Source organism: Camellia sinensis, chromosome 13, assembly GCF_055761805.1.
Source record: "Camellia sinensis isolate YWXY chromosome 13, ASM5576180v1, whole genome shotgun sequence".
Classification (NCBI taxonomy): Eukaryota; Viridiplantae; Streptophyta; class Magnoliopsida; order Ericales; family Theaceae; genus Camellia; species Camellia sinensis.
The window spans coordinates 88,821,543-88,839,943 of record NC_138973.1 but is presented as its reverse complement, the minus strand read 5'-3'; the positions used below and the strand labels follow the sequence as shown (position 1 = coordinate 88,839,943).

Below are 18,401 nucleotides of genomic sequence, written 5' to 3'. Positions count from 1 at the left end.
CTATGATCCTTCTAGCTGGTTGTCTTCTTTTAATGGCCAGTCTAGGATTTCAAGAGTATGAATGGATGTCCTATCTGTGTCATCGGCTAATCCAAATCTATTTAACTTTTTCCAATCTAATGTATGCATCAGTTTAGGGAATGGGGTAAGGTGCTCATTTTGGAGGGACAAGTGGCTTGGGGATGTTAGTCTTCAAGTGGCTTTTCCCAGACTGTCCTCATTATCTTTAAAGAAGGAGGGTTAGTGTTTGAATACTTTAATTATTTTACAAGTCATGGGCAGTGAGATTTTTCTTTTCAAAGACAGTTGTTTGTTTAGGAAAATGAGGAGTGTTTATTACTTATTAAGAGGCTTGGCTCGGCTTTTAACTTGAGCATTGATGGTAATTATAGGTTGTCTTGGAAGACTTATCCATCTGGCTGTTTTTCAATAAAATCTTTTTATAATTGGTTGTGTTCGTGTAAGGGTTTAGCAAACCTCCACACATTTTATGGAATAATATTGCTCCTCCAAAGATGTAGTTCATTTGCTCGTTGGCTTGGAAGGCAGACTCAAAACCTCCTTGTTTCTTCAAAGAGTTGGTGTTTTGGATGCAAATGCTTAATCCTTATGTCTTTTATGCAAGGTGCATGTTGATGATATCGACCATTTGCTGCTACATTACTATTATATTTACAATCTTTGGATTGATGTTCTATCATGGTGTGGAGTCCAGTGGGTTTTACCTGTATCTGTGTCATCCTTGATATATTGGTGGAGTGATTTTAAGTTTAAAGGGTGAGAGAAAAGCATCTGGGAGGCTTTGCCAACTACAGTGATGTGGAATGTTTGGAAGGCTAGGAATGATTGCTTGTTCAATGGAGCTACAATTTCATGGGATATGGTTGCTAAATCTATCAAGGTTAGTATTGCTTCATGGCTTAAATTTACTGATCTGAGAGTGCCCTACTCCGTGTCTGGTTTTATTTTTAGATTGAGCACTATTAGGGGTTGTTGATGTGGGTTTTTTTGGTTTGTTGATGTGGGTTTCTTTGGTTCTGTTGTGTTTAGTTTGATTGTGTCATGGTTGTCTCTTTGTCAACCATTGTCGGAGTTAATGTAGATGATTTAGTAAACTTTAGCGTGCCAACCTAGTTGGGATGTTGGGGTTTTACTGTGATGCTTGTAGCACCTCTTTCTTTTTTTTCTTTTCTTCTCTTTGTTGATGTCCGATATAAGGGTTTCCCTTGAATCTTGAATTTTTTTTCTTTTTATAGTAGTTGAATTGTTTCTTTCATGTTAATTTAGTAAGTCATATTTAAAATATTAAAATTTTATTATTGCATGTGGCATGTAATTTGAGATTTGTACGTTTGCATAGTATTTTTTAATACAATATTTTAAAGCACTTTTGTAATTAAAATGCTTAAAATGTGTATTTGATGAGTTCTTTATTTTAAATTTATAAGCCAACAACTTGGCCACTTTATTCTATATAAATTGGGCAATGCTAGAAAGCATTAAAAGTGGTGCTCTAAAGCAACCACTAATGATGTGACACTCATTTTTTTTTTAAAAAAAAAAGACACGACAATATTGTGACACATCATTAGTGGTGGCACTAATTAGTGCTCCCACTCATTTTTCATATAAATTTTCGAAAGGTTGGTTCAAAACTTAAGTAATGTTAGAAACTTTTAAAGTATTGGTTCTAAATTTATCTCTGATGATATGAATTACTGTACTTGTTGGTTTATGTAGTAATTCTAGAAACTTTTCTCAACCCCTCTGTCACATGGGTACAAGTACATTTAGGGAGATTTAGATCCTAATAGGTGAATTTGCTGTCTAATAGATTATGTGAGAATTAATGATATTTTTCATCAAATACTATTAAAAAATGTCAATAATTATTAATGTTTAGCGACAGTTTAAAAATTTTATAACAAAGAATGTCATTAATTATAAGTTTAATTTTAGCGACAGTTTAAAAAATCATCACAAAAAATGTAGCTAATTTTCAACTTCCAACAATAATTTTGAAAAAGTTCATCATAGAAAAGCATTAGCAATTATAAGTTTTAGCGACAATTTATAAAAATCATGACAAAAAAAGTCACTAATTGTCAATTTTTAGCAACATGTATAAAAAAATATCACAAAATTATTTTTAACGACGATTTTATTAGGATTTATTTTTAATAGGACTTGATGAGAGTTAATCTCAATTATTAGGACCTATTAAAGCTAAATATTTTTTAAATTTAAATCTGAACTTAACTATCATATTCAGGCTTTAAAAAAAATTCTTAAGTAAAGGTCTTAAGTAAATTTTTTCCTTAAATGAAATGTAGTTTCAATTTCAGTAGGCGTGAGAGACTTGTGAGACCGAGCATGGGGCCTAGAAATATCTCACAGCCAGTGGACTAGATTCATTCCCCATTAAAGAAAAAATGGTACATTTTTTTGTTTGTAAAGCATTTACTCTCAAAATATAAAAAAACACAAAAATCAAGAAATATTTTTTCGTGGTGTAAGAAAATCAGACGTTGGAAAATCCCAAGTCAAGTCATTCAAAATCTTTGAAAATGTACTCTCAAATATACATCAAGATCTTTCCACTCAAATATTGATATTGTGTGATATTATTTAAATAATATATTTAATTAAAAAAATTGTAGTTTATAATAAATGAGTTATTTTTTATTGAAAATTTTGAAAATAAGTGCTATTTTTACAAAATAGTTACAAATTCATAAATAAAATAAAATAAAAAAAACTTAACATTAATTATCAAAATTGATAAATTTTTCCACCTAATGGCAATTTCTTTTGAAAACTTGCATTGAAGTACGATTTTTCCTTTTTATTTTTTAGTTACTTGACAAAATTTTAGTTATTTTTTTTTTTAATCAGTAAAATAAGAGCTTTATTGATTAAAAAAACCATAATATATGTAAAAATACATCAACAAGGCTGGGAAATGCAAGAGCATTGGTGAGAGACCAATCCAAAACAAAAGTACCCACAGAAAAAATACAGGACAACTACCATAGAAACCTTTGTTTGATCACCAAAGAAACCTCTGTTGCATTGAGATTTCATCAGCAAATCAACAAATTATCTCCCCTTGGAACCTGTCCAAAACATCCCATAGAACTGCAGCAGTACACCTCTAAATAGCTCTGAAGCAATACACCTCTAAAGCAAACAGCTCTGCTTTTTTTTTTTTTTTCAGAGCTGTTTAGAGGTGTATTGTTGCTATTGCAGCATACACAGCAAACACATGAAGCGATCTCCTTGACACAGCAGACACTGCAAACACAGCATACATGAAGAGACCTCCTTGACACATCATACACAGCAAACACAGCAAACACAAAATACACAGCATACCTCAAACTCCTTGACACAGAACCTTTATAAGGGGAAAAACAGATTACCACCCCCCATCCATCTACAGAATTTGCAAAAAAGAGGAATAACAGATCACCACCCACTACAACAAAAAGCACTTTTGGCGACCAAAACTGCATTTTTCGTCGCTGAAAGTAGTAGAATTGGCGACTAAAATGGAATTAATCGCCAAAATTGATCACTTTTGCCGACTAAAAGAGTTTAGTCGCCAAATATAAGGATATTAGCGACTAAAAGGCAGTTTAGTCGCCGAATGTAGGGGTTTTAGCGACTAAAGGTTGTTTAGTAGCCAAAAGTCACGGTTTTTGGCGACTAAAAATGATTTAGTAGCCAAAAGTGATGGTTTTGGCGACTAAACGGCAGTTTGGTCGCCGATTATAGGTGTTTTGCCGACTAAAAAAAGTTTAGTCGCTGAAAGTGAAGCTTTTTGGCTACAAAAAAAAAATTAGCAGCTAAAGGTCAAGAATTGCCGACTAAATGCAGTTTAGTCGCCCAAAGTAGAGGTTCTGGCAACTAAAATTCAGTTTAGTCGCCAAAAGTGCTATCCTTAGGCGGGATTTAATTCTTTTAGCGACAGAAAACAAATTAGTAGCCAAAAAATGGAGAATTGGCGACTAAAATTCAGATTTAGTCGCCAAAAGTGCTATCGTATTTTTTTTGTAAATAATTTATTTTTTACATAAAATATATTAAATAAAAATAATTATTTTGTAGTGGCGTAATGGGGAGAAAGTGTTGGTAAAGGTTGACAATGTTGGGACTAGCAGAGGTAATTTTTTTTTTTTTGAAAAATGGTTTTGGCAACTAAAGTCTGTGGTCGCTGAAAGTATACTTTTTGGCGACGAAAATTTAGTCGTCAAATGATTAAATAATAAAAAAAATCAGTATTGGCGACTAAAAGTTTAGTTGCGAAATGTATAATTTTCAAAAATGGAATTGCATTTGGCGACAAATTCTTTCGTCGCTGAAGACCTGTATATTGCCGACTAACAGTTTTTTAGTCGCCAAAGGAATTCGCGACCATGTATTCGCAACAAAACCGGCGACTAAAAGTTTTTGTTGGGGAAAGTGAAAATTTGACATTTGGCGACCAAAAAAGGACTTTTGGCGACTAAAAATTTAGTCGTCAAAGGTGTTTTTTCTTGTAGTGACCCCCCATCCATCAGCATACCACAGCACTACGTAATAGATAACCGATCCCCACCTCCCTTCCATCTGCAGAACTTGCAGAAAAGAGGAATAACAGATCACCACACCCCCATCCATCAGCAGAACACAGCAGGCATGTGAGACAAAATTTAGTTAATAAGAAATATTTTTACACAAATTTTTTGTGTAGAAAAGCTCTCACATGACATGTGAGAGCTTTTTGTGGTATAAGTCTCACCTCCATGTTAAGGCTTTTATGTTTTTTGTACATCAAAATTCTGTGCATGTGGCATTGTTATTAGTCAGTATGTCATATTCATAAAATTTTATACTATATGATTGGTTTGGAGCATCATGTAAACATATCAGATTATTAGAGACTAAATTTTTTCTTTGAAAAAATAAAAAAATTTGTTACAAAAAAAATTTGGAGATCAATTAATATTGTCATAATGATAGTCGCTAAAAGATCATCTTGAAAAGTTTAAAAAAAAAATAACAAAAAAATTTTGAAAATTTCTCTAATAAAAGAAAACTAATTTGGTGCCCATACGTTTATTTTTTTAGATAATTTTTGTCTAAAAAATATAGTAATTTATCACTAACTATTCAATTTTGTGGCTAAAAATAATGACACTTTTGACAATTAAAATATTTTTCTTTAAAAAATAATTTTATTTTTAAAATTTTCCTCTAAAATCTTGGTTTATTGTGGTGTAAGCAACGACCAGAAATTCTAAAGATCTATATTTTAAATTTCATAATTCAACCACCCTGACATGACTAACAAAACAAAAGAATTGCCTTACCTGATTAAATTTGTCATATAATAAAAATTAACACATCAGCTATTATGTCATTATAGGTGATACAATTATAAAATTTAAACTGAGTTGCTCTTAGTATATTACTGAATAATTGCTTTGTTCCACGCAACTTTTCATTGTTTTGTTGCACGCAACTTTTCAATATACATATATCTCTATATAAAGACACAACACAACCCTGCAGGTCCACCACCATCATCAAACCAACTTCTCATAATTACTGAAAAATTGTTTTGTTTCACGCAACTTTTCATTGTTTTGTTCCACGCAACTTTTCAATATACATTCTCTATATAAAGACACACACACCACAACCCTGCAGCTCCACCAACATCATCAAACCAACTTCTCCTACCCTCTCTCTCTCTCTCTCTCTCATGGCTGATATAGTTTTTTTTATTGTAAGCTGTTTAACGTTCATTATAGGGAAGTTAAGTCCTAGTACTAGTATTTCACTCCCACGAGAACTCCTAACCCTATATATCTGCAATAAGCTTCGTTTAGACAACAATGCAATTGAATTAGCCCCTAGAGACTATGGTAAGCTAGTTCAAGAAACTCCACTTGGAGTTCTGTACCCGTCATTAGTTGATGATATGGCCACGCAGCTAAAATTTTCATATGATTCTCCAAACCCTTTTAGCATAGCGGCTAGGGGTCGAAGCCACTCAATCCGAGGCCAGGCCATGGCACACAATGGGGTAGTGGTGCAAATGACTTCTTTGAAACATTGTAGTTATGATAGTGGTATTAGGGTTTTTAGGAACCCTAGTTCATTATTAGGGTTTTATGCAGATGTTGGTGGTGGTGAACTTTGGATTGATGTTTTGCTAGCCACACTTGAGCATGGGCGTGCACCAGTTTCATGGACTGACTATCTTCACCTAACTGTTGGTGGAACTCTCTCTAATGCTGGTATTAGTGGTCAGGCATTTGTTTATGGTCCCCAAATCAGTAATGTTCATGAAATGGATGTTATTACTGGTATACACATTCTCTCTCTCTCTCTCTCTCTCTCTCTCTCTCTCTCTCTATATATATATATATATATATACACACACATTTTTAATAATAATAAAGGGATACATATTGGTATTAATACAATAGTATATTACCTGATATTAAACTCTGTCAATTGATATATCAGTGAACATAAAAATAGAAGAGAAAAAAACTAAGTACTCATAAACTTTGTAAAGAATTTTACTTTGGAACATAAATTGTGTTTTTTTTTTTTTTTCAGCAAAGAAAAATTTCATTAACAGCATGAAATTAAAGGTACATGAAGATGACATGCATCGAGAGAGATTCGGAAAGTACAAATTACCTCTACTACTGCTACTCACATCCATACAACCAACCCTTTGACTTTACGATTTTTTTTAAACAAAAAAGTTAAGAAAGACTCAACTAGAAAATAAAATACATGAATTCTCACAAAATCAACCCACACAACCCAAAACCAAAAACCAACACCAAAACACCCAAACTGCTCCTGCATTCTTCTTTTCAACAAACTAAAATTTTCTTTTTCAACACCCAAGTAGCTGCACTCCTCTTATCAACAGACCACACACTACTATTCAACCTGAATTTTTATTCACCCATGCTGCTGCACTCCCAATGCCCACACCACCCAAACTAAAATCTTATCAACAGCCCACCAAAGCCGAGACCCACGCCTGACAACACTCTACCATAGCATCAAAAGCATTCCGCATGCTCTGCCGATCCGACCGAGACTGTTCCATGGCCGGAAAACTCCATAGCCAACAGCTCCATGGTTGGAAAAAACTCCACACCCAGCTCCACTTCCATGGTCGGAACACTTCCTTTCTGATTCAAAACTCCGAGCACTCATTGCAACCGAACACACCCAAGGACGATCAAAACTCACGACCACAGCCGAACAAGACTCACTGCCATCTCCACTTCCATGGTCGAACACAACTTTTCCTATCCAAACTCTGAACACACCCACTGTAGAAGCTCCGATGTTGACAACCGAAAACATCAAACAACCGCCGAGACACCTCTATGCATCTGGATGAAGTTCACCCCTCAAACTCCCACTCGAAAAGGAACGCTCGAATGAAATCTTAGATAGATCTGGATCGACTTCAACACCCATGTTTCCCCCCAAACATAGCACCAAAGCAACTCCATAGATCCGAACCAGAGCTCATCCCTCAAATTCCCACTCGCAAAGGAGCGCCCAAATGAAGATCAAAACTACATCTGAACATCCTCTATTCCGGTCCAAAACCGACCTCCTTCTACTCTGTTTTGACCCTCATTCCAAGCACCCCCTGTTGAAACAAAACATACAACCCCAATGCATCAACCAAAAACGGACGACAAACACCAAAAAGTTTAAGATTAGCAGCACACAAAACACAATTAAGTGGGAAGACATTGTGGGAATCAAGTTTATTAAAAGTAAAAACCAGCACACAAACACAAGAGAGAGCTAAGCCAGCCGACCGCCATAGCCAAAGGCGGCGGTCGATCGGTCGGCCAAAAGTGAGGCCCGGGGGTGGAAATTCGCAAAAGGAGGGAGTGAACTTAGCAAAAGGAGGTTGAGTTTGGTTAGTGTATGTGAAATTCCTGTATAGAAAGAATTTGAACTTGATCTTGATAGTTTTGAGTAAAATTCTGGATCCGTAATATTGCTCTATCAAAAATTCAAAATTCATATACCTTTTTTTGATAACTTATTATTTAGCCCAAAAGACCGATTAATCCGGAAGGCTAATTCCACCGTTCACTAACAGGGGCTCAATTAAAGTCGCGGCTCAATTAAAATTTGAGTTCAGTTAAACTCCGTATAAATTGGTCCCAAGAAATTATTTGTCCCTAAAAAATTTCGAACCTAAAATCATGAAAGGAAGAAGGTTTCAATATTTAAAGTCCTGCTCTCTAGGTTATTTTTTCTCTTGAATATATGTACAATTTGGTAGTTGTAATAAAATGATACAATCATGCACTTTAGTCACTTTCAAAAGATATGAGGATAAGAGTTCACATGGTCATGATCTAGATAGTACCATGAAAATTGATTCTTTATATATGCAAAGATGATCATTATATATTCATAGCTTAAGAGTAGTTCCTAAAAACAGGACCATGTTTTAGCTTGTACAATATGATGTCCAGATATATAATAATGAGATTGTGGTATTTGAAACAGGATTCACTATAATAATATGACAAATATCACATTTCAATATGTAAAAATAAATTGTAAAGTTTTTTAGCTTGTACATATAGCATTATTGTATGTATGTTAAGCTAGTTTGCATGCATGAAATTATTAGGGTTTACCATCTATAAAGATTGTCTTTTTTGTTTGGTTAAGGGAAAGGAGAGCCTGTCACTTGTTCCAAACACATCAACTCGGAATTGTTCTATGCAGTTCTAGGAGGTCTAGGCCAATTTGGGATCATAACCAGAGCAAGAGTTGCCTTAGGGAAGGCTCCGAACAGGGTATGTATGACTCACCAATGGCCTGAAATATTTGGTGAGGACAACTTTTTTTTTTTTTTGGATAAGCGAAAGTTAGTTGTTATTGTTAGATTAGCCATGGGGGTTAATCTTTCCATCCTTATAAAGCACTAAGTGCTTACTTTCTAATTCAACTCTCCGTCAAGGAGAGTTAACCTCATGACCTCCCGTTGGAACTAAGCCCTTATGGGAGTCATGATCGCCAACTAAGTTAGGCCTAGTTGATTGGTGAAGACAACTTGATTGATATCACTATAACATATTAAGGTTTTATGGATAAAAAAATTGTGTTCCTAAAAGTGAAAATGTCTAATTCCGTCACTAAAAATTATGGTAATTTATGGTAATTTTGACAACTAAAATATTTCAACTCTAAAAAGTGATTTTATTCTTAAATTTTTATCTCTAAAACTTTATTTGTTGTAGTGTAGTGTAAAAGGGCAAGTGTGTGGTTGATGTGTAAAAAGGCTTGTTTGGTGTAATTTTTTATAAAAAAAAAATAAAAAATAAAAAGTATACATCGCTTAACTTTCAATTAATTAGTCTATGTAAACTATTTTTACTTCATAAGTTATAATAAAAAACTGTACAAAATGCTCTAACACAAATTTTCCAAACAATAAAACTACAAGCTATTTCAACAAGTTATACTAAACAAGGCCAAAGTGCACATAAGTGCACTACAAACTTCTACCAAATAATTGTTTGTCTTGAGATGACCTACAAGCTCTTTGTTTATCGCAATGAAAGAGAATTTTCATTTTGTTTGCTGCATTTTAATTAGCTTGAAGCATTCATTCCTCTGCTTTAAGATACTTTAGTTTTTTTTGACTTATTTTAGTTATTTTAAAACATAAGTTGTAAGTAAAAGTACAAAGAATTTAATGAAATTCGAAATATAAAATAATACAAATGCTCATCTAAATGGCAACACCACCTTTAAACAAATTTTAGTAACCTCTTTGCTAGGGATAGAACCAGGATTTTATTATCAGAGGGATCAAAATAACAATAATTTTTTTTACCATATACACAAACACACATATATGTATAATATGATATATAAATTGTATATATGCATAGAAAAAAAATTATATACCATAGAAACATTCTCTAATAGGATGAAGAAGTTTTTTTTTATGCAAAATAAAAAAAGAATGCAAGATGAAAGAAAAATAAGATATATATTTTTTATACTAGGGGCCATTTTATGTATAAAATGGTATATATATTTTTAAGGGAAATTTATTGAAAAATACTTTTTCAAGTGTTTGTATCCCAATTAGTCTATAAGATATTCTTATATTCTAATAAGTCCTATTATTTGGGCATTTGATATACTAAATCCTAATTCCCATATTTAAGGTATTTTATGGACATTTATACCCTTACAAATATTTTTTGAACGATTAGCAATTTGATTTTTACAATATGAATATTCACATTGATGGTGTGAACATTCACATTACGGAACATTCACATTGTAAATGTTAATATTATTAGGGATATTTTGATAACTATGTCATCCATAGGACTTATTGGAATATAAGAAAATAATGTGGACTAAATGGAACATAAGTAGATGAAAATAGATTTATGAAAAATGCCCCTATTTTTAAAGTATTATGGCAAACAATGTTTTTTTACAGAAACATGAGAATCATGACCCCCTATAATCTTTTCTTAATTTTGTCCCTGTTCTTCGCCACTAAGCTTATAAATTGGTTATTTTTTTAACTTTTTCATCTTTAATATAAAAACTTAAAAAGTAAGATTTTTAAATTTATCCAAAAAAAAAAAAAAAGCTTATAAAATTTGGTTTAACTTTAAGATCATCTCAAAGTTAACCAAAAATATATATATATCATTAAAAATAAAAACAAGTCAACAAAACAACTCAATTTATGAGGTGCGACCAAAAGAACTAAGCAAATTGAAAAGTCAAATAAATATATATTGAAATCGAAAGGATCTTACAAAATTTTGACTGTATATTGCAAGCTTTGTGACCTATATGAGGTACAAGTGACAGCCCATGTGCTACATTTGATTTTATTAATTGTTTAAGTGGGAGAGATAATTGTACTATGGTTTCTTTCCGTCACAAGAGACCAACAACATCTAATCTCCATTAATAGAGATCTAGATTATTTGGAAGGTTCTGTGATGATGGACCAGAGTCCTCCAAATAAGTCAATTAAAAAAAAAAAAAAAAAAAACTCATAAAAATTGATTTATTTTTGTATTTACTGAACTTTTTTAATTTTTAGAATCGTCTAATCCAAATGAATTTAAAATATTAATAAAAAATCAATAACTAAACTCTTTTAATTATTAAAATTGTCTAATCTAAACAAACATAAAATATTAATACTTTGACTGAAAGTTGAAAAAAAAAAATACTAAAAAAAAACTTTAAAATACCTCAATTTATAAATTGTAGCCAAAGGAGTTGTTGCCTAGCTAATCGAAAAGTCAAACATATACCGAGCTCGTTTGGAATGTCAGTTGATTTTTTGGTATTTTAATTTTGACTATTTTAATTTATGACTAAAAAATTTCGTTTGAGATAGATTTTTTGACTTTTTTTAATTTTTATAAGAAAAAAATAAAATAAGTATAAATTAGATGTGATATTTTATCGTACTTGATTAAAATAACTTAATTTATCCTATATAATTATTTTAGCCCAAAGTGTCATCATCCCAAATGGGGCCACATATATTTTGAAGAGTGCTTTTATTTTGGGGGAAATAACAATAACAATGCAATATAATTGTAATATAAGCCTTAGCCCTGGCCGCCACCACCAATTCCACCTCTGGTTGCCACTACTCCTTAACTCTATCGCACCAGCCCCACCTCCTCCTTGCCCACTAACCCCTCCCACTTCCCTATGCACCACTCCAACTTTCCTCCCCTCCCATGTGCACCACTGTGACAGTGACACCCCTCACCTCCCTACGCACCATCACAATACTCATCTTTTCTCTCTCTCTCTCTCTCTCTCTCAAGATGGTTAGAGGGCTAAGGTGGCGGCATAAGGAGGGAAGGAACTGCGGTTTCTAGAAAAGGGTGGCAAAATAGGGAAGGAAGGAGGTGGAGGCCATTTGGGGAGGATGGTGGGTGTTGGTTGGGGTGGGATAAAGTTAGGGTTTGATAGATTAAGATAAGAATAAAATTAAAATTTTATGATAAAAGGAAATTGTAATTAAAAAAAAAATAAAGGAGTGATAAATGAGATGCTATTAGCTGCACTAATTTTCATCCGAAAACTCTTTCTTACAAACTTTTGATTGTATCTTACAAGCTTTGTGCCCTTTATGAGCTACAAGTGACATACCATTTGCCACTTTTGATTTTAACAAGTCTAATAATTGAAGATTTTGATTTCAGGTTAAGTGGGTCAAAATGTTGTACCATGATTTCTCATCCTTCACTAGAGACCAAGAACATCTAATCTCCATTAATGGAGGACTTGATTATTTGGAAGGTTTTGTGGTGGTGAATCAGAACCCTCCAAATAACTTGAGATCATCTTTTCTCTCACCATCTGATCAACTGAAAATAAATTTTCTAGTAGACAAACATGGTGTTATCTTCTGCTTAGAAGTCATCACGTATTATGATGATCTCACCATTGATACTGCCGAAAAGGTACATCATTTTTTCCTAGTCTTACTTTAATGTTATGTTTGGATTATAGATTTATAGATAAATTTGTAGAAGAGGGAGAAAAAAAAATGAAGTGAAAGATGTTTAAGGGTTAGTTTGGTAATTTTTTTGTTTTCTATTTCTGTTTTTGTTTTCAAATATTTTGGAAACTGAAAATGAAAATACACTTGTGAATTGTTGTTGTTTCCAAAATATTATAATAGTTTTAAAATTTGAGGAATAAAATAGGTACTTATGATGATCTTCACTTTCATCAAAGCCTAAAGTTATAATTGGATCATTGATTTACAAAATAATTAAAAAGAGAAGGGGAAAAGGTAAGAAGAAAATGAAGTAAAAGAAGTAAAAGGGAAAATTTGGTAATTTAATTGTTTTTGTTTTCAAAATTCTGAAAATTGAAACCAAACATACATTTGTGAACCATTTTTATTTCTAAAAATTACAACAGTTTTCAAATTTTTAAAACTTGAAGAATAAAAGAGGTACTTGTGATCATCATCATTTTGTTCATAGTCTTGAGCCCATGTTTGGATGAAGAATTTATGGAAAGATTAGTTATTAGTGACGTGAAAGAGAAAGTAAATGGACAAGCTAAGAAGAAAATGAAATGGAAGAATTCAAGTTTGGGCATATTTGGTAATATTTTTATTCATTTATTTTGTTTTTATTACAAAATTTGTGGAAAAAAAAAAGTTTGTAAACCGTTTTCATTTAAAAAAATATGACAACAGTTTTTAAAATTCAAAGATTTAAAAAAAAAAAAAAAAAATTCAAAACAAGTTTTCATAACCTTCCCACCCCTATGCACCCTCCAACTAATACCAAATATGTTATTAAATGTTTTGGAAAAGAAAATACTACACATACTAACAAATCTTACAAACTGATGTGTCATACAAGAATAAAACTTTAGAAATCAAAATTCAATTTATTTCAACAATATTTTTTTTTTTTATCGGCAAATAAATCTTTATTGATGACACATACAAAGTATGATTGGATACATCAATAAAGAGAAGCTTAGAGCTAACACGAAACTCTAAGCGCCTGCTGGTAAGGAACCAACAAGGAAAACAAAAGGTGCTGCAACAATATAATAAGTTTTCACGTTAATAAATAAATAAATAAAAATTGTGAGATTCTTTAGTTTCTAAAGCACTACTTTTTTTGAAAATATATATGCACCAATTGTGTTTTTTGTTTTTAATTTTTTAATTTTTTTAATAAAAGAAAAGAAAAACCATGCTTCTTATTTTTTGTTGATATAACAGAATACAAGAAACTGAAAGCCTTACCGAATGTACCTTGCATTGATAAATCCATAATTGAAACATAGCATACATTTACATATTTCAAACATCATAAGAAGTAACATAACAATAATATATATGATCATAATTTTCATTATAGGAACTGCCATTGTTGCTGAAAGGGTTGAACTATCTTCCTGGTTTCATCTTCAAGAAAGACAAATCGTTCGTAGAGTTTCTCAACAGAGTGAGAATTGGAGAGATGGAGCTTGAAGAAACGGGAACGCAAGATGTTCCTCATCCATGGCTAAATCTCTTTGTTCCAAAATCAACTATCATGGATTTCAATGCTGGTGTTTTTCTTGAGATTCTTAAAAAACAAAACAACAACACAGGGCCTATTCTTGTCTACCCGATGAACCGAAACAAGTAATTATTCTTATTCTTCTCCTTGTTTAAGAAAATGAGAAAAAGATTTGTGCTCTATTTGTTTTGGCCAAAAATATTTTTTTGAGAAAGCGTTTCTTGTATATTTGATTTCCACCTTGAAAATGATGGTGTCAGTGATTTTGGTAGTGTGGTGGTGGTATAGGAAAGCTAGTGGTGGTCATGGTTGTAGGATGGTGGTAGGGGGTGGCGATGACTCCATTTGTTTCAACGAAGAAAATTATTTTTCTGTATAAAAAAATGTTAATTACTATAGAAAATGCTTTCATGTGTTTAGTTGTAACAGCCACTCCAGACAATGTATTTTTGAATATTTATGAAAGTGCAAATATTTTGACTCTAGCCCATTCAGAATCTAAATAATTCTACCTTTTGCTACCTAAAATTCTAAAATTTTTTGTTATTTTTATGCAGCTTTCAGTAATTATAAAATTAATTGGTACTTTGGCCACCCCAAACATTTGAAAATCTCATTACTTTCATGTAATTTTGAGTACATGAAATAAATAAGTATTTTGTTTGCCAAAATTTATATAATTTTACTTCAATTCTTCTAAAATTTAAATTATTCTACTTTAGTCTCCTTGCACAATTTTTGAGTTGCTAATAGTGAAGGGGAAGGCGGTTTCGGCAATTGTAATTGTAACAAAGGGAAGTGGGGGTGGTTGTGGCGGTGGTGATGGTAGTAATAGTGTCTGGTGGTGATTGTGGTGATAATAGTAATACAGTTACAAAGACTCTAGTCTGTCTCATGTGGTTCAAAAAATAATTTTCACTTTCAAAAAAAAAATTTATTTTCCGATCAAATTAATCAATGTGCTTTCATTTTTCATTATACCAAATAGAAGAGGCAGCAAATATGTTTTACCAAAATCGAAGAAGCATTAATTATTATTAATGTGATATAAAACAGTGTGTTAATTACACTGAAATTGCAGGTGGGATGATAGGATGTCTGCAGTCATACCAGATGAAGACACATTCTACACCGTTGGATTGTTGTTTTCAAGTGGTGAAGATGATTGGGAGGTCTTTGAAGATCTAAATAATGAAGTACTAAATTTTTGTGACAAAGCTGGGATTAAAGCTAAGCAATATTTTCCTCATTACAGTACCAAAGAAGAGTGGATGAATCATTTTGGTTCAAAATGGGATACTTTTCAAGAGAGAGAAGCTCAGTTTGATCCCAAGATGATTCTATCTCCTGGGCAAAGAATTTTCAACAATTCTGTTTAAGGATAGACTCATATGTTTCTAATAGTTGTATGTTCTGATGTGCTGTGTGGTTGATGAAAAAATAATTTGTTTTATTATTGTAAGCGTTAGAAATTGGGCGCCCATGTGGCATGACCCTTAGAACCTTTTGAACCTCATCCAAATGGGTTTTGAATTTGAATTCAAACCTATTTGGATGAGCCACTCAGGATATATATCTATCATATCATGATATGGATAGATGATATAGATATCAGATATTATCTCATTTAACCAATGGATAAATGAGATAAATATAATATATATCTGATATATGGTTATGGGTAACCTAAGAGAGAAACAACGTAGGTTTTGTTTCAACCCATAAACTGACTCTCTCCCAAGAAACAACGATCAAGTCATTTTGCACTGTGGTTTGTGTGGGTGATATTCACCATTGTAATATCACCCCACTGCTGGAATTGATTGATTAGATTCTGGAAGCACGTGATTTATCTATGAGGTTTTAGATCGAATCAGGTATGATCTAAACATTTTATTCCGCTGCAAGTTTTGTGAACTCTGATTTACATTGGTATCAGAGCCATTGATGGATATTTTCGTGCTTTCTTTTATCATGTGTATATTTATAAAAGATGTGGAGATCCAAAATATTTTATTTTTATGATCATTAATGTCATTTTTAAGAGCATAAATGATTTTATTTTGGAAAAAGGAGTCTGGCAGTACAAAAATCGGAATAGTCAGTACCCTGGAAGGCGGCGCATGGTATTCACGCGTCACCACGCCGAAGCCACGCGCGCCCACGCGCTTCCACGCGCCTACACACGCCGGATGCCCTACTGACGCGCCTGCACGCGCCATCACGCGCGCGTCGGCGGTGCTGTCCACACACGCGCGCCGTCCGCGCCCGCACGCGCGCCGCGTGCTGGAGCCGAGCGCCGAGCCGAGGGCTGGAGCCGAGCGCCGAGCCGCGGCTGAGCCGTGCGCCGAGCCGCTCCTTGAGCCAACTCGCGCCGAGTTGCGCCGAGCGGCGCCGAGCCGAGCCGAGCCGTTTTTCCCGCCTGGCTTGGCTCTAAGGCTCTGTTTGTTTGTTTTTTAATTCTGAATTGCGTTAATTGGCCATAATTTATTCGTTATAGCTTTGTTTTAAGCATGGTTGGTACCCTTAGACTCAGAATTAATTTTTCTACATTCTGTAAAATTTTGAAAATTTTACGAAAATAAAAAATATTTTTTCTGAGTTAATAATTCATTTTTTATGCTTTAAAATGATTCTGGTATTACATAAATAATTTTCTGGGGTTGAAATTTTTATTGTGGACTTCTGAAATGTTTTACTATCTACTGGTAATATTGTCTGAGTTTATCAGTTTCTGGATTTTTTATTTCTAATTTTATGTGTGTTTATTAGTTATTTAAAATTCCAGAATATTTCAGAAAAATTCCAGAAAATTCTAAAATGATGTACACTTTAATTATGGCATAATCTGAATATAGAATACAACATATTTTTTGGGTTTATAATATGTTGTAATTAGAAGAGCATGATTATTTATTTATTTATTAGAATTCCATTATTAAATAAATATAGCATGAGTTATTTGTAGATTTACATTAAAATGCTATTGTATGGAATTTATCATGCTTTGTATATGCCATAGTTAGTGGGAGGTTATTCGGTTGAGAGAAATCTTTGTAGATTAACTCCCGAAAACCAATATTTTGCGCATAAATTAAACTAAATTTTGGATAATTGTCACTTGTGGCGCAAGAGATGATTACGAGCATAGCGGATTTTCGATCTTGCGACTTGTGTAATATTGTCACTATTTAATTTAGATTTTTGCGGCAAAATTATATTATGCTAATCAAATTAATCCCAATGCGAATTTCTCTCTAAATTGATTTACCTTATAGAAGTTAATTTGGTTGACCTAGACTTAGTAGAGATGTTCAAATGTGAACAAACTAATCCCATTCTTTAGATGAGCAAAAGTCTTGGAGACTTTAGGTCAAACCTTAATTGAGCCAAAGTAAGGAAACATGACTCAAAGTCGCCGTGTTTTTGTTGCCTTGTTTGGCACAATAAAAACTAATGTGTGCGTTATAGTTAGCGGCACGCTACATAGTTTTGGTTGGCGAGTTTTGGAGTTATGAAATTAGTAAGCCCTCAATAGATCTGTATATGATCTTGACTAATGAGCTGCGCGGATTGACTTTTTAATTTGACTTGTAAATAATGTTACATCATTGGATGAAGTAACATTCAAGAGTCACGTCATCCAACAAATGCGAGCTTAAATAAATTAGTCATTAAGTGTAAGACGAGTAGCCAGTATGAGCAGTGTTTTGCTCTCTACCCAATTATTGGGAGTGGATTGAGCGAAATTTCATACACTATAATAGTGTGCGTTGAAATATCACGTGAAGTGAAAAGATCAGCGCTTAGAAGCTGCAAAATCTATTAACACTACGTGAAAAGATTAGCACTTAGTGGCTGCAAAATCTATTAGCATTGCCAACTTGTCTAAGTTTGGACACTTACTGTTTCCACACTTGAGTGTGAGACATGAGGAGGGGCTTCTTTGTATAATTCCTTAGCTAGGCTAACGTTTTGAATAACATTTACCACTAAGCGCAAACTTTGCAGCATAGTAATGAAAAGGTTAAGGCTGACAAGGTTGTTATGACTCTAAGAATTTAACGCATCGCTTGTAAGAGCATTGTGTTGAATTAGACTCTTTAGCCTAATTCGCGCTTAAGTTACTTCAGGAGCTATCATAGTTGATAGCTTATTCTCTCCTTCTTGTGGATAGTAGAATTAATTGCAAGTAACTATGAAGCGAGAAATAGAGATGGCAACAGGAGTATCGTCATCTTTCAACTAGATGTATTAAAGTGTATGGAGAATAAAATTGACTTGAAGGTGCAGGGG

General features: G+C 33.1%; 1 protein-coding gene across 1 annotated transcript; it reads left to right on the top strand.

Annotated features, from left to right (window-relative positions):
- The first annotated feature begins 5,749 nt into the window (after window positions 1–5,749).
- LOC114256616 (cytokinin dehydrogenase 3-like) lies at window positions 5,750–15,523 on the top strand. The gene is made up of 5 exons (XM_082900701.1): window positions 5,750–6,356; window positions 8,731–8,858; window positions 12,273–12,533; window positions 13,962–14,230; window positions 15,187–15,523. Exons 1-5 carry the CDS (start codon window positions 5,750–5,752, stop codon window positions 15,482–15,484), a joined length of 1,563 nt encoding a protein of 520 aa, XP_082756827.1. The 3' UTR covers window positions 15,485–15,523.
- The last annotated feature ends 2,878 nt before the right edge of the window (window positions 15,524–18,401 follow it).

Bases quoted from the DNA above. Each gene is read 5' to 3' on its own strand.
- LOC114256616 (XM_082900701.1), top strand. From the start codon at position 5,750: ATGGCTGATATAGTTTTTTTTATTGTAAGCTGTTTAACGTTCATTATA. The intron at 6,357-8,730 runs GTATACACATTC...TGTTTGGTTAAG, and splicing joins TGAAATGGATGTTATTACTG to GGAAAGGAGAGCCTGTCACT. The intron at 8,859-12,272 runs GTATGTATGACT...TTTTGATTTCAG, and splicing joins TAGGGAAGGCTCCGAACAGG to GTTAAGTGGGTCAAAATGTT.